At 33.7% G+C, this 14167-nt stretch overlaps 2 protein-coding genes across 2 annotated transcripts; both read left to right on the forward strand.

Moving 5' to 3' along the window:
• The first annotated feature begins 1148 nt into the window (after positions 1-1148).
• Positions 1149-6111, forward strand: IREG3 (iron-regulated protein 3). The gene is made up of 13 exons (XM_085675487.1): positions 1149-1627; positions 1737-1950; positions 2029-2092; positions 2530-2748; positions 2831-3003; positions 3113-3187; positions 3361-3462; positions 3548-3665; positions 3744-3890; positions 4451-4557; positions 4655-4768; positions 4985-5321; positions 5816-6111. Exons 1-12 carry the CDS (start codon positions 1494-1496, stop codon positions 5276-5278), a joined length of 1761 nt encoding a protein of 586 aa, XP_085531613.1. The 5' UTR covers positions 1149-1493; the 3' UTR covers positions 5279-5321; positions 5816-6111.
• Positions 6112-10122: 4011 nt separating this feature from the next.
• LOC114190747 (uncharacterized) lies at positions 10123-13959 on the forward strand. Its single transcript, XM_028079750.2, has 9 exons — positions 10123-10627; positions 11303-11830; positions 11925-11990; positions 12209-12375; positions 12489-12648; positions 12732-12786; positions 12911-13266; positions 13352-13456; positions 13537-13959. The coding sequence occupies exons 1-9, from the start codon at positions 10496-10498 to the stop codon at positions 13804-13806; spliced, it is 1839 nt and encodes a 612-aa protein (XP_027935551.2). The 5' UTR covers positions 10123-10495; the 3' UTR covers positions 13807-13959.
• The last annotated feature ends 208 nt before the right edge of the window (positions 13960-14167 follow it).

A 14167-nucleotide genomic window follows, 5' to 3' on the forward strand; every position in this document is an offset into this window, starting at 1 on the left:
GTGTTAATATTGTGTGCTCAATATTGTTAATATGTTTATCCGTACTTATATTTTTGTTTTTATATCCGTTATTGAATTTCCTTAGTCGATGATGAATTGGTCTTTAATAAACAATTAATTGTTATTTTGTTTTGAACAATGACATCCAAGTTTAATTGTTATTTTGTTTTCAACAATGACGTACAAAACTATAATCAACTTGTTTAAAAATATTTCAATTACTCAAGTTTTGTATAATTTATTTTAATAGTAATAGTTTGTACATTTTGAAAGTAATTTTTCATTACCTATTGTAGAAATATATAATTATAAGAAAATGTATAATCCTACTATATGTATTAAAAATTTTCAACATATGATTATCATTACAACAGATGTTGAAAATTTAACAAAGAATTATTCACCACTGCTTTATACATATAGGTAATGGTTTTTATGGTTATTCTACAATTACAAAAAGAAACACAAACATATTTTATTGTGATTGAAAAAAATTAATTGAAAAATAGTTAGGGGGCAAAATGTAGTATAAGGGAGAACATTACTTTAAAATGTTTTTTTCTTATATTTTAATGTATGAGTTTTATAGTGGGAATGACTGATAGATTGTCACATGTGTTTAGCATAAAGAAATTAAGTAATCCTCTTTCTTTTAATTATATATTTTTCTTTAATTTTATGCTCATCCTATGTCTTAACAAATATAACATTTACTTAATGTTTAAGCTCGATTTTGAAGAAGGAGAAATTTCAAGATTATGAATTTCAACTTAGTTAAGTGTTATAGTTTTTCTTTTTGTTCAATCTAAACCAAATAAATATAAATTGAAAATAAATGAGTTGAAAAAAAGACAGTTTGGATCATGGGCAGCACTTTCCAATATTGGCCCAACTGTGATATGAAGAAGCCATTTTTCCCGGTGGGCTTCAAGGTCCACATTCCAGAGATTTTCCCGTCTTTTGTCTGGGCTCATTAGAAAATGACTGGGCCTCCATCAAGCACCAGTGTTAGTGTGTGGAATCCTACAGTGCTACATGGCACTTTTAATCACGGCTTATTAGCAAGTCAAATCATGAACCAAATCAAAGTTCAATCCAAACACGATCTGAGGAAACGAAACGAAAAAATAGCGTGCAACGACGATAAAACGAGACTGCCACGTGGCTGCTAAAGAATTCTGTTACGTAATGGTCTCAAAAAAGAAGTAGAGAGAAAAAATGTCCACACAAACAATACCAGTTGCACTCTCTGCTCGAGCGCTCGCGACGAAAATTCAGGCTAAGGCTTCCAAACACCTCTTACAGATAAGGTGTTTGCGAAATATCCTGAATTAATCTCATTCACGATTCCACCAAAGAAAAGAGTGTTGTTAGGGGATGAGCATTGAGGCTAAAGGGGTTTCTTCAGCCTAGTGATTTTGGGACTGCAACTGCATGAGTTGGATAAATAAGAGGAAGATTGGTAGCTTGAAGTTCTACAAGCTGCAACAGCTATGGCTATTGCTGCGGCCTCCCTCACTTTCCATTTTGCCAAATTCCCCATTCGTCAAACTAATTCATTTTCAATACGCCATCGTATCCCCTCTGGCCGAGGGTTGAATCTCTATTACCCCCGTGTCTCTCACAGGTCAATAGTCATCACTCGTTAAGTGAAATTCCAATTGAAATTTCGAATTTGGATTCCGAATTAAATGTTAATATGGATGTTCGTTATCTCTATGTTTTATTGGCTTTAGATTTGCGCGTTTTGGTTCCAAGTGTTCGCTGACAGATACTGATGTGCATTTGGATCATGTGACCACGGATGAGGATGAGGGTCTGGGAAGAGGGGTGGTTGAGCCTCTCTGTCCGGTGCCATTTGTTAATCTCAAAACTGATATTCTTGAGCCCGAGTCTTTGAACTTGCTGGCTGAAGCCACATTTGTAGATACTCTCTTGACAACATTGCCGGTAGGTTTGTTTACTGAGTTTGAGGGTGTTGATGATCATTGCTCACTGTTTCTCATCTTCCCATGCTGCGTTCTGCAGGTTTTGTCCGAGGAGGAGCAACATGCCCTTTCTGCTACTCCAGCCCACCCGGTTGGGTTACACGGTGGGTTGTTTTCTCACATCTAACGTTGGCGACCAACTTTGGTAGACCGCAATTAAGTGATTTCCCAAACATCTAATAAGAGTTTTCCTTCTTCAGCAAAAATTCCCTAATTTACTCTTGGAATGGAAAACATTAAAAAACATTTTATTGCCTGGGTCGGTTTCAATTGATTGATATTGACATGGCTATTCTTTGGTTTCATATGACTTCATGGATCATTTCTTTAACCTCAATTGCACTCTTATGAGCCTGACATCACACTGTCCTGAATACAGTTTATTGCAGTTATTATCTTTATTGAGGTGAATCGGGTCTCAAAATTTGTTTGATGTCTATCTTGTCCAATGATTTTATTCCGTCTTTTCCATTTATACTTATTGATGCTGTGACGTTGAACCGTCTAAGCTGCTCTCAACTTAGAGATTATATATTTTCAGCTTTCTATGCTAGTTGCATAGCTGCAAATGTAGTGGAGCAGCTTTGGAATTTTGCTTGGCCTTCTGCTATTGCCTTGATTCATCCAAGCCTTTTGCCGGTTGCTGTGATGGGTTTCTTCACCAAAGTGACTATAATTGTTGGTGGTCCCTTGGTTGGCAGAGTTATGGATCATTTTCCAAGAATGTATGCATATAATTGCTTAACAGTCGTTCAGGCAAGTTTTTTGATGACCTATATAAAATAAAGGAAGATATAGCTCTTTTTTCTAAAAGGGATCAATCTTTCTATTTTTTCAGGCAGCAGCTCAGTTATTATCTGCGGCAATGATTATTCACGCCCATTCTGTGCGACATACTTCGTTGTCTAGTCTGCTTCTGCGTCCTTGGTTTTTCACATTGGTTTCAGCTGGGGCTATTGAGAGGCTGTGTGGTGTAGCTTTGGGAGTTGCAAATGAGCGTGACTGGGTTGTGTTGGTATTGTCATTCTGATTCATTGGGAGCTTTCTCTGTTCCCTTGACATGTGATTTGTTCCCTATGTTAAATTTTAATCTTGTTCTGATACTCAGTGGCTTCTTTACACAGCTGGCTGGAATGAATAGGCCTATTGCACTTGCACAGGCAAATGCTGTTCTAAATCGAATTGATCTCCTGTGTGAGGTAATTATTTTCTTTTATTTCTTTCATTTTTCCTTGAGTTGATCGGCTAGCTTATAAATTTCCATGTGTTACAGAGCTTGCTACCATTCATTTCAGTGAAATATTCAGAAACTGTCTTATGGAATATCAATTATATTATTTGTCTTGGAAACTTATGAAATGTTTGTATACAGATAGCTGGGGCATTGCTTTTCGGATTCCTTCTTTCTAAATTTCATCCTGTAATCTGCTTAAAAGTTGCTTCTGGCTTAATGATGGGGCTTCTGCCAGTTACAGTAATTTCTCTGTCGTTCTTCTTGATCTATTACTTCCATTGTTTACAAGCTAAATTCATTTTCACTCTCCCTTCTTAATTTGCAGATTATTTTCACTTATTTAACCAACAAACTTTCTACCGGTGTTCTTGATAGACCAAAACCTTCACAAACCTGTTGCAGAACATTTAATGAAGACTCTGGAACAGATGCTAATAGTATAGGTATACTATTCTTTCTTTTGAGAATGATCTTTCTATGAGCATCTAAAACATACTTACTTCCATCTGCTGGCGAACCAGTTTTCAAAGGTCTGGAAGCCATCAAGCTCGGCTGGAAGGAGTACCTGGGTCAACCTGTTCTTCCTGCAAGTCTTGCATGGGTGCTCCTCTACTTTAATATTGTTCTAACGCCAGGCAGTTTGTTGACGGCATTTTTAACACAACGTGGTACGTGACAATTTCCTCCATGGTACTTTTTTATCCAGGGAAATTTCTTTCACATATAACACGTAAAATGTTGCATTAACAATATAGTGAAGCACCTGATTTCAAGGTTTTCAAAATCTTCCATCTATCATGAACTCATAATTGGCAGGGGTGATCTATTTCTTTAGTATGGCAAACATTTCATACTTTATTATCTTTGACTAACATAATATATGCCTCATTTTCTCTTATTTTTAACTCTTTCAGTAATTCCGTTTGGCATCTTTCGTAAATGGAGTTTTTCTATTGACGTCTTTTAATACTGTTATTAATGTTAAATTGAATGCTGTGTAACAAATGGTCAAAAGGGCCGAAGGGAAAAGGTAGCAGTTTTTTATGTAAGGTTCATTGTTGTGGTCTCCATAATTTTTTTACCCATTAACCATTCTTTCATAATTAGACCAATAATCAGTGACACTGTAATTTATCTTTTCTTCTCCTTTATTTTTGGGTGGGGGAATAATGATTTTTTGGTAATATTGTTGCTAGTTCGTTATTTTTTTTTCCCAATATTTATGCAGGCTTACATCCATCTATCATAGGAGGGTTCAGTGGAATGTGTGCTGTCATGGGTGTTGCTGCAACATTTGTGTCTTCAACTCTGGTCGAGCAATTTGGCATTTTAAAGGTTTGTTCTCTATCTTTAGTAGTTTTAATTTTACTCTTGCACATGGGAATGTTTGAGCACTCTTTTTATTAAGATATTTATTGTTTCCCTGTACCAGGCTGGGGCAGTTGGGCTGGTATTTCAAGCTTTACTTCTCAGCATGGCTGTTGCTGTATACTTGAGTGGATCGATTTCTCATCAGAGTCCTCTTCTTACTTTCTTATTTCTGATTGTAAGTCACGAAAGTATGAAGTGTCTGAACCTTCACTAATATAAGATGAGTACAGGATATCAGTTTTGAAAAAAGTTGCAACAGGTCATTGAAATTCTGTTATAACAGCAGAAGTAGGAAAATTTCAAATTGTATTTTTAATGTAAAATTAACTTTTGTCAAGTTTGTTCAAACTGAATTTTGTTAACATAAACTGATGTGCTTCTGTCTGTTCAGATTTTATCGCGGTTAGGGCACATGTCATATGATGTTGTAGGGGCACAGATTCTCCAGACAGGAATCCCATCATCCAAAGCAAATCTCATTGGAACGACAGAGATTGCTGTTGCTAGTTTGGCGGAGTCCATAATGCTTGGTGTTGCAATAATTGCAAATGAGCCTTCTCATTTTGGATGCTTGGCCTTGTTGTCTCTTTTATCGGTTATTGGTGCAGCATGGATGTTCTGCAGATGGCTGTTGAATCCAACAGATGAACAAAAGAACCTCTTTGCTGTTGAATCCAACAGATGAACCAAGGAACCTCTTTTTTTATGATCCTCAATTTGACAAATATGTAAGTATCCCTTGTATTTATCAGTTGTAGTTTACGCTCATATTTTTCCTGTGACCTACATCCCTACCATGTAAAATGCAACAAAATTGTCCATTTACTTATAATCCTCATCTTGATGCCTGTGCAAGTATTCATTTCTATATTAGTATTTCATCCTTTGTTAGCATTATTTTTCTGTGTTACTATTGAGAATTGTTCATGAAGTGCTGACCCTTGTTTGATGTTTTCTTATGCTATGACACAACCGTTTGGTGGGGAAACATGTGTGGTACTTGTCATATTGTTTCCTTTCTTAGTCCTGACATTAACTCATGTAAACCACGAAATAACTTGCTTGGTCTTGTATGAATCATTACGATAAATTTGAGATTTTGTTTCTGTTCCTTAGGGGTATGACTAAGTTGGTTGATTTAGCTAGGGATATACTTTAGATTCTTTTAGACATTTGTCGTACAATACATTATCTAATAATCACTATTCTTCTTTCAATGCAGTTGTTCCCTTAAATGCCTTGATTTATACGGGGATAGGAACCAAAATATAGTGTGGTGGGTGAGTATCCACTTAATACATGGAAGTTTGGGGTTTTCTTCTCACCTTGCCAATGATATTCATTGTATGAACAATTAGTTGGTTTTGCCTGTAGTTCTGTAAATGTGTAAACATGCCTTTACATTTCATTAGTGTACATGAGTAATTTAATTAGCTAGGTGCCTTAGTTTCAACACTAAAAAATGTTTTGCAAAACATTTATTCATTGCTAAATTCTTTCAAAATCTTAACAGACTTATCTGGTGATTTGTTATAGGGTTTAACTATTCTTGGTGAAATTTCAAGGAATACAATTTTTCTGCTTAATGTTAAACATCAATGTCAAAATATTTCTGTTTAAATAAAAGTGGTTTACCTTCATATTTTGATCTCTTAAAGATAAGATTTCTTTTAAAGTTTTCTTAGAATTTATTTTGATGTATTTTGAAATAAAAACACACTGTAAGGTAAGTATATTGTTAAATGAACTGAGACTGTGGAATTAATACTAAATTTGGTAAAATAGGTTTTCTGTAGTCAATGACGATAAAATATCTGATATTTAATTTATATAGACTACGTCAGTTCCAAAAAAAAAAAGGACTGACTGTCCTTTAAAATTTAAAATAATTTTTAATTTAATGTTATACTTTCTTGATTTTGTCTTTAAATTTAATGTTATACTTTCTTGATTTTGTCTTTAAATGCTTCTTAATTTGGGCATTTTATGTGCATGTGCTGCATGTAAAATACATAATAATTTTAGTTAATTAAAAATAAAGGATTTTGATATTTATTTTAGACACAATCAATCAACATTTTCACTCTGATTATTTGTCCCGTTGGAAATACAAGGGAGGGCTTTGGCAGAGACATGCAATAAAAATTTAGATTAAAATATTTTATAACCCACCTCTATGCAGTTTCTCAAAGATCTTTGAAAAAGAACTCAAATTCTCATATTCTATTGAATATCTTTATAAATTAAATCAACTGAACAATTTTTTCACTAAAACCTCACTAACTAGAATATCACTCAATATATATAACGAAAAAATCTCAATGTTTCTTCCATCTTAAACCCTAAACTCTCATCATACTTCAAATTTGATCAATTTTGTGCTTTTAAAATTACTTTATCACAGTTGAATATCCAAATAATCCAACAAACTTTGATCTCCTAATAGCCTAACCTAGATTCTTCAGGAAAGATATATCTGTTCATGGAGTGTGACCTCCATAGCAAGACCATTTTGTTATATTTTGGCTTTTGCAATAGTTGTCACAATCACATTTCTTTTACTATATTTCTCTCTGTCTCTCTTTTCCCTTTCTTGGAAAGTTGATAGTCCATTATTGAGAACGAAAAAGGTGCATTCCAGTGTTCACTGTTCCCTTTTATTAAACAACTGCAATATTTCAACCTCTCTCCCTGAAAAATGGAAATGATTGACACACACTCGTCTGTGAACAAAAACAATTCTTGTATTCAGAAACACTCATGATTTGATGTCTATAATTATTCATCACAAATGGAAATAAGTTCCTTCACAACAAATAAAGACAAACATTTATTATTATAAAATAAAATGTTATAACAAAAAAACAGCTCTGAAGCTTAAAACTAAATGGGCTTTGTAACTTCATTATCATAAGGCCCAAAGTTGGTTAGAGTTTCAATTTGAATTTTTCAAGTGCCGTGTTGACTCCGTTAAGTTAGACTACTATTTGCGTGTGAAAAGGAAGAACATATGGCATCAGTGGACGCAACTATCCGTCACGGTGGGTCCATCTCCCTAAGAATGGAATCCATCACAAATTTAACCAAATCTTTACCTGTTTACCATTATTTTTTTTAACATAAAAATAAAAAAATTTATATTTATGAAAACGCATTATATATAATTTTTAAGTCGTATAAAAATAATATTAATTTATGCTTGTTGGTGATGAAGTAACATTAGTGATCATGTTGAATAAATAATAATAAAAAAAAAAGAGTGAAACTTTGGTGAGCTCAAGTTACTATGAACTTAAGACTTTGACTCTCAAGGCAGTGGTTTAGTTACAGTTTGAATTTTATTGGTAATCTCTCCCGTTATCTTTTCTTTCATTTGGTTTTGGTTGCGTCTTCAATACACAAAAGTTTGAAGAACAGTCTTAAATTTAAGAATTAAATATTATATAAGATATTAAAAGTTTTAAAAAAAATAACTGTTTTAAAATTAACAGTTACCTAATTTTAAGAAAAATAATTGCATACACCAAAAGTTGATGATGAACACAAACAAGAAAAGAAAAAAAAAGAAATTAAAATATAAATGATTTAACTTTCTATATATAAAAAGATAGAAAGTTATTATTCTTGAACAAGATAATCAATGACTTAATATTTTATTAATTTTTAAGTTTTTCTTGCACAATAGTCGTAAATAATTAAAATTAAAATAATAAATGATAACATTTTTCTCCTTTTCATATTTTTTTTTCTCACTTCATTCAAACAAGGCGTAAGTGTGAAATTGTGGGACTATTCAGCTTTATTTTTATTATGCCATCAAATTTTGCTCATGTGATTCTAATATTAAATTATATTTAATTATAATAATTAAATCAATTTTTAAAATTATAAAAAATTGAAAAAAATGAAACAAAAGTTATAAAATTGAGTTTTAAAGATTATATGAATCACGGATATATTTCCTAAAAAAAATTTATAATTTTAGATGTCATTTTTTAAATAATATTTTATTTTTTTATTTTTTTTCTCAATATTTTAAAATTATTTAAAAAAAAATTTACATCATACTATAAAAAAATCATTAAAATTTAATAATCAAAATATCATTAGTAAAAGTAAATTTTCATAATAAGGTCTTGTTATAAAACTCGCATTATTATTTTCACAAAATTATAACACTCTTTTCTACCTTTCTTCTTCTCATGATTTCCCTTAACAATAACCAATATCTAAATTAGTCAAATTTATTTTTTTTTAACAAAAATTCATATACACCTTTATAATATTTATCATGTTATCTTTCTTCTTCTCGTGATTTTCAATAGACAATATAACCAATACCTAAATTACTCAATTTGATTTTTTTTAACCAAAATTCATATACACCTATATAATACATTTATTATGTTATTTGTATTTACATTTATAAAAATTTGGATTTTTTTTTGCCATCAAACAAGGAAATGTAAAATATATAAAAATACTATATTTTCTGACCAGTTTTTATATATATAAAAAATTTCTTCTATGTATAGATTGTCATGTGAAAGTACAATCTCCGGTGTGTATTTTACATCTAACAGAATGATGACTCTCAATTTTGTTCGTAACATTATTAATTTCCCTTTGTGCTTTTTCATTACATCAAGTACCTATTTCATAATTTACTATCTCTAATTCTTATTTATCTCTTTTACATAATTTTTGCACAAAATCTATATTCAAATATAATTGTCATAAGTTAGGGTTCCAGTATAATAAAAACTGTGCTTGTATAAGTGTGAATTTTGTCTTACAAAACAGATTAAAAAGTTAAAAATAAAAATAGGATCTTTTAGGTGTAAGCAACTTATAACACCATTCCATTTCCCAAAACAAGGAATTACCAAGAAACAAAGCACCTCACTTTCCCAAACAACATTGAAAATAGACATTTCTAGATCCACACCCCCACATGGGACTTGGATGAATGAGAGAGACCATGAAACATAGAGAAAAACAATTAAATTAAAACCTAAACCCTACATCAATCCCCATAAACCACATTATTTATGAGAAAGAACGTGATGTTTGTTTACGAAACCAAGTTAAGAGTGCTTTCCCAAATCCCTGTCTGTCAAACCTTGCTATGTTATCATGTCTCAAACCCAAAACACCTTCTTTGCCATTCCCAACAACCCTATGCCCCCACACTCCATCATTTTCATCTTTACAAACTATCAAAAGCAACAAACTACATTCTAAACAAATTTCTTTTTGAAATTATTGTATTTAAGAGCAGAAAATACTCTGCAAATAAATACTTTTGTAATGGACACAAGAAGAAAACTAACTAATTATTTAAAAGTAGTGTCTTTTTCCCTTTAACAGTGACATTCCATGATATTACACCACTAATTAATGTTGATGAAGCTTATCCAACCAGTTAAGGAGAGAATTTATGTATGTTTATAGTATCATATGACAGAGGTGTCTGTCTGAATATGATTATATCATGCATGTTGATTCCATTACGTCAATGTTAGGAATCAGCTTTCTTCATTTATTTATGTCACTGTTGTAGGTTACCAGACTACATATGTGTATGTGAGTGATGTAACCTTTACAAGAAAAAATGATAATGTTAAATGCGAAGGGTGAGAGAAAAATAATGTTCTTTTCACAACAACCATCTGTTGCTGTTGGTTGCCAGTGATTTGGACTTGAAAGCGCCCATCTTTTCATGTCCATTGACATTGATAGTTGATACATCACTTGGCTTGTTCATGTCTTCTTTTGACTCTCTCTTTCTTTGCTCCTCTTCCTCTTTCTTCATCTTTGTCAAGCACTGTGTTTAAGTCTTACTTCAACGCTTAAACTTACTCACTCACCACACCCCTCACACTCATTCATACAAACAAAGATGGGATCTTTGGTTGCTGAAACAGCCAAGAAGAAAGCAATGTGGTTGTATCCAAAGGTTTTGGGTTATAATCCTTCTGAAAGATGGGGTCACTCTGCTTGTTTCTCTGGGGGGCTTATGTATGTCTTTGGGGTACGAGTACAAAAATCCCTTGTATTTTATTCAGAATCAATGTCTTTTTCTTTTTTTATGCACTTCCCAGTATTAACTTCTGAGTTGTTCATGATTCTTGATACTGGGTTGGCCTCATTTATGGTGTCTGAATTTCTCATTAGTCTTACCTTTTAGGAGCTCTGCTATTTAAGAGATGTGTTGTAATGTCTTCTTCATTAATTTCATAAGCTTCTAGTACTTCTTTCTCACCTTCCCTGCTTCATAGCTATCTTTAGTTAATAACCAAAACACTTTCATCTCTGAATTTTAGTTTTTTCCTAATTTCTCTTGCTGCTTATATTTCACGGTGACAATTGACTGAATTCGTTTTTCTTTCTCTAATTAGCGAGACAATACACGTTTGGGAGACGATAAACTTTCTGCTTTCTTAATATAGCTATGTACACATTTCGTTTTTCTCCTCCTTGCGTTATGTTTCTCAATTTATAAAACATGCACCAGAAAAGTGCTTACATTTACATATCTTGGTAATATTAGAACCTCTTAAGTATTTGATTAGCCTCTTCAGATGAATAGTTTAATCATTGCAGAACTCTCAGTTTAGCTTGTTAAGCATAATTGACCTCTGATTATCAAATGTTTGCTTTAAATCTGTTTCCAAATAACAAAATGTTCGGTGTGTACTCATTCCAGGGCTGTTGTGGAGGGCTACATTTCGGAGATGTTCTTTGTTTGGACCTTGTGAAAATGAACTGGAGCAAGCTTGGCACCACGGGTGAAAAGCCAGGTCCTAGAGATAGCCATGGTGCTGTTCTTGTAGGGCATAGAATGATAGTTTTCGGTGGCACCAATGGGATAAAGAAGGTGAATGACACTCATATATTGGACCTTGTTACCAAAGAGTGGATTCGTCCTAAATGTGAAGGGACACCTCCTTCACCAAGGGAAAGTCACACTGCTACTCTAGTTGGTGATGAAAGAGTGGTGATTTTTGGTGGCAGTGGTGAAGGTGACGCAAACTATTTAAACGATTTGCATGTTCTAGACCTTCGAAGCATGAGGTGGAGTTCTCCTCAGGTAAAAGGCGATTTGCCTGTCCCTAGGGACAGTCACAGCACTCTTGCAATCGGGAACAGGCTTTTTGTGTATGGTGGAGACTGTGGTGATCAGTATCAGGGTGATGTTAATGTGCTTGACATGGACACAATGACTTGGTCAAGGGTATGGTTTTTTCTTCTTCTATCTCATTCATAGTTTGTGTCTTTGGTGTGCAACTAAATGACCAAAGATCATGTTTCTTGCATTTTGATCACAGTTGAAAATTCAAGGTTCTTCCCCAGGAGTCAGGGCAGGGCATGCTGCTGTGAGCATTGGTTCCAAGGCAAGTTCTTTTACATTGCATCAGTTTTCAGCTGCGACTTCATTTCTTTTTTATCTGCTATGATGATGTTAAGTTACTTTGCAACTTGGTTTTTACTACAACTTATAAGAGAATGCTGCACTAGAGTAAAAAATTGTGAAAAAATCTTGACTTTGATGTGAAGAGTAGTAATAAGAACCTGCACCATAAACAAAAGATGATTTTTTTATGATTTTCAGGTGTACATCATTGGAGGGGTGGGAGATAAACGTTATTACAATGACATATGGGTGTTTGACATCTGCACCTGTTCCTGGGCTCAGCTTGAAATTCGTGGTCAACCGCCACAGGGGCGATTTTCTCACACAGCTGTTGTGGCAGACATGGATATTGCCATATATGGCGGGTTGGTTGGTTCCCATTTACTTCAATTTATTAGTTAATAAATGTGAAGTGACAATTCCTGTTTTCTTTTCTATTTCCTACTGTGCTTGAGATTTTCTTTCTGATATCTCACAGGTGTGGGGAAGATGAACGTCCGTTGAAAGAGTTGCTGGTGTTGCAGCTTGGAGCAGAGCATCCAAATGGACGCTACAACATTTCCATGTGCAAAGTTTTTGGAACTTACTGGAATCAAGAAAAGAGGATCATACCTAGAGTAGGAGCTGATACAAACTCGGTACAGAACCTCGTTTTTTTCGATGTTGTTTCAAGTTCTTGTTCATATGATGTTTTATTTACTAACATTGTGTTTTAAAGCAGACAACTCCATTCCCGGAGAACCATATGGAAGTACAACCTTGTAACATTGATTCAGGTGGGTTAAGACATTTTTAACAGGATTATATTATACAGTTCTGGTTAATTTTCAAGTGGCGTTTTATTAACTCGTAACTTGAAAAATATAGTTACATGATACGTAAGATTGTGATTCCATGCAGGCACTTCACAACAGAAGAGGAAGAGAATTGGTGTGGCAAAGGCTTGGGATGTTGAATCAGAACAAGAAGAACATTCTCTTTCACTGTCCCAGCATTCATCTCCTTCGCAATCTGATCAAGAACAGACCCCAGCTCAGAAAGCAAATGTTTCTAACATGGATTCTCAGAGGTATCAATGGTTCAAACAGATGAATAAAAGTCCAAGCTACTGCCAGCTCGACAATGATTCAAGTAACACAACATTTTTTAAGAATCTCACACAAAGAAGTGTTCATCCCATGAAACATCAACCTAAACAAGAGCAGTATGTTCACATTGATTATGATAGAAAAGTACCTCGACACACTCAACACCTGGTGGGTCCTTTACTTTCAAAAGATGTTTCTTTTCTTGTTATTCTTAGTTAATGGTCATTTCACTTTGGCTATTACTGCATCCTAGATTGGTGCTGAAGTTCGGGGAAAAGTTGATGGAGCCTTTGATTCAGGTTTACTCATGACTGCAGTAGTTAATGGAAGAGTTTTCAGAGGAGTATTATTTGCACCAGTAAGCTTCTGAACCCGATTCCTATTTATACTACTATAGTACAAACAATGTAGCAAAGAAATTTATGTGTCTGTGAACAGGGTGCTACAGTGTTGTCCACATGTGTTGAACCAAACTGTTGTTTATCACGTTCGTTTCCCTCCACTCAAGCATTTATGAACTCAAATGATGCGAGGGATTCGCACCAAGTAACAGAGTCCTGCCATGGCTTGAGGCAACCTCAAGCATCAGCAATGATGAGAGGCCCTACTTCTGCATCTTTAGCCAAAGAGCATCAAATGAGGAGTGACCTTCAAGGCTTGGTTTTGACTCTTGGAGGGCCTGCAAGTGGTAACCATACTTCATCCTAGGATGAAATATTGTTGGGGAGGCTAATAAGGTTCATGTAAATTTAGGAATAATCCTTTTGTTCTTCGATGGTTATGCATTTGTTGAATCAACCTTGTTTTGTGTAATAGCATTTGGTTACTTATATATCTATATTTAACTATGTATTAATAGAATTTAGTATTGTCTTTGTCTAAAGGTATGAGGATTGACTAGTTTCTGAAGAAAAATTAAGAAGTATTCTTGTTGTATGCAAATTATTTTGCCTAATTATAGTAGTTTCGTGGAAATTTTAGGGGAAAATTTTATAATTATTGAAAAAGAATCACAATATATGATAGAATATTGAAATGTACTATAAGTTAGAGATATCACCATCTTCAA

This window comes from Vigna unguiculata, chromosome 7 (assembly GCF_037176805.1).
Source record: "Vigna unguiculata cultivar grain cowpea cultivar isolate G323 ecotype 2 chromosome 7, ASM3717680v1, whole genome shotgun sequence".
NCBI classification, from domain to species: domain Eukaryota; kingdom Viridiplantae; phylum Streptophyta; class Magnoliopsida; order Fabales; family Fabaceae; genus Vigna; species Vigna unguiculata.

What these genes read in the sequence shown, in the direction of transcription:
- LOC114190747 (XM_028079750.2), top strand. Translation starts at nt 10,496, where the DNA reads ATGGGATCTTTGGTTGCTGAAACAGCCAAGAAGAAAGCAATGTGGTTG. An exon ending in CTGTGAGCATTGGTTCCAAG is followed by an intron (nt 11,991 to 12,208) that starts GCAAGTTCTTTT and finishes TATGATTTTCAG; the next exon opens with GTGTACATCATTGGAGGGGT. An exon ending in CTCGACACACTCAACACCTG is followed by an intron (nt 13,267 to 13,351) that starts GTGGGTCCTTTA and finishes ACTGCATCCTAG; the next exon opens with ATTGGTGCTGAAGTTCGGGG.
- IREG3 (XM_085675487.1), top strand. Translation starts at nt 1,494, where the DNA reads ATGGCTATTGCTGCGGCCTCCCTCACTTTCCATTTTGCCAAATTCCCC. An exon ending in CTCTCTTGACAACATTGCCG is followed by an intron (nt 1,951 to 2,028) that starts GTAGGTTTGTTT and finishes TGCGTTCTGCAG; the next exon opens with GTTTTGTCCGAGGAGGAGCA. An exon ending in CCACCCGGTTGGGTTACACG is followed by an intron (nt 2,093 to 2,529) that starts GTGGGTTGTTTT and finishes ATATATTTTCAG; the next exon opens with CTTTCTATGCTAGTTGCATA.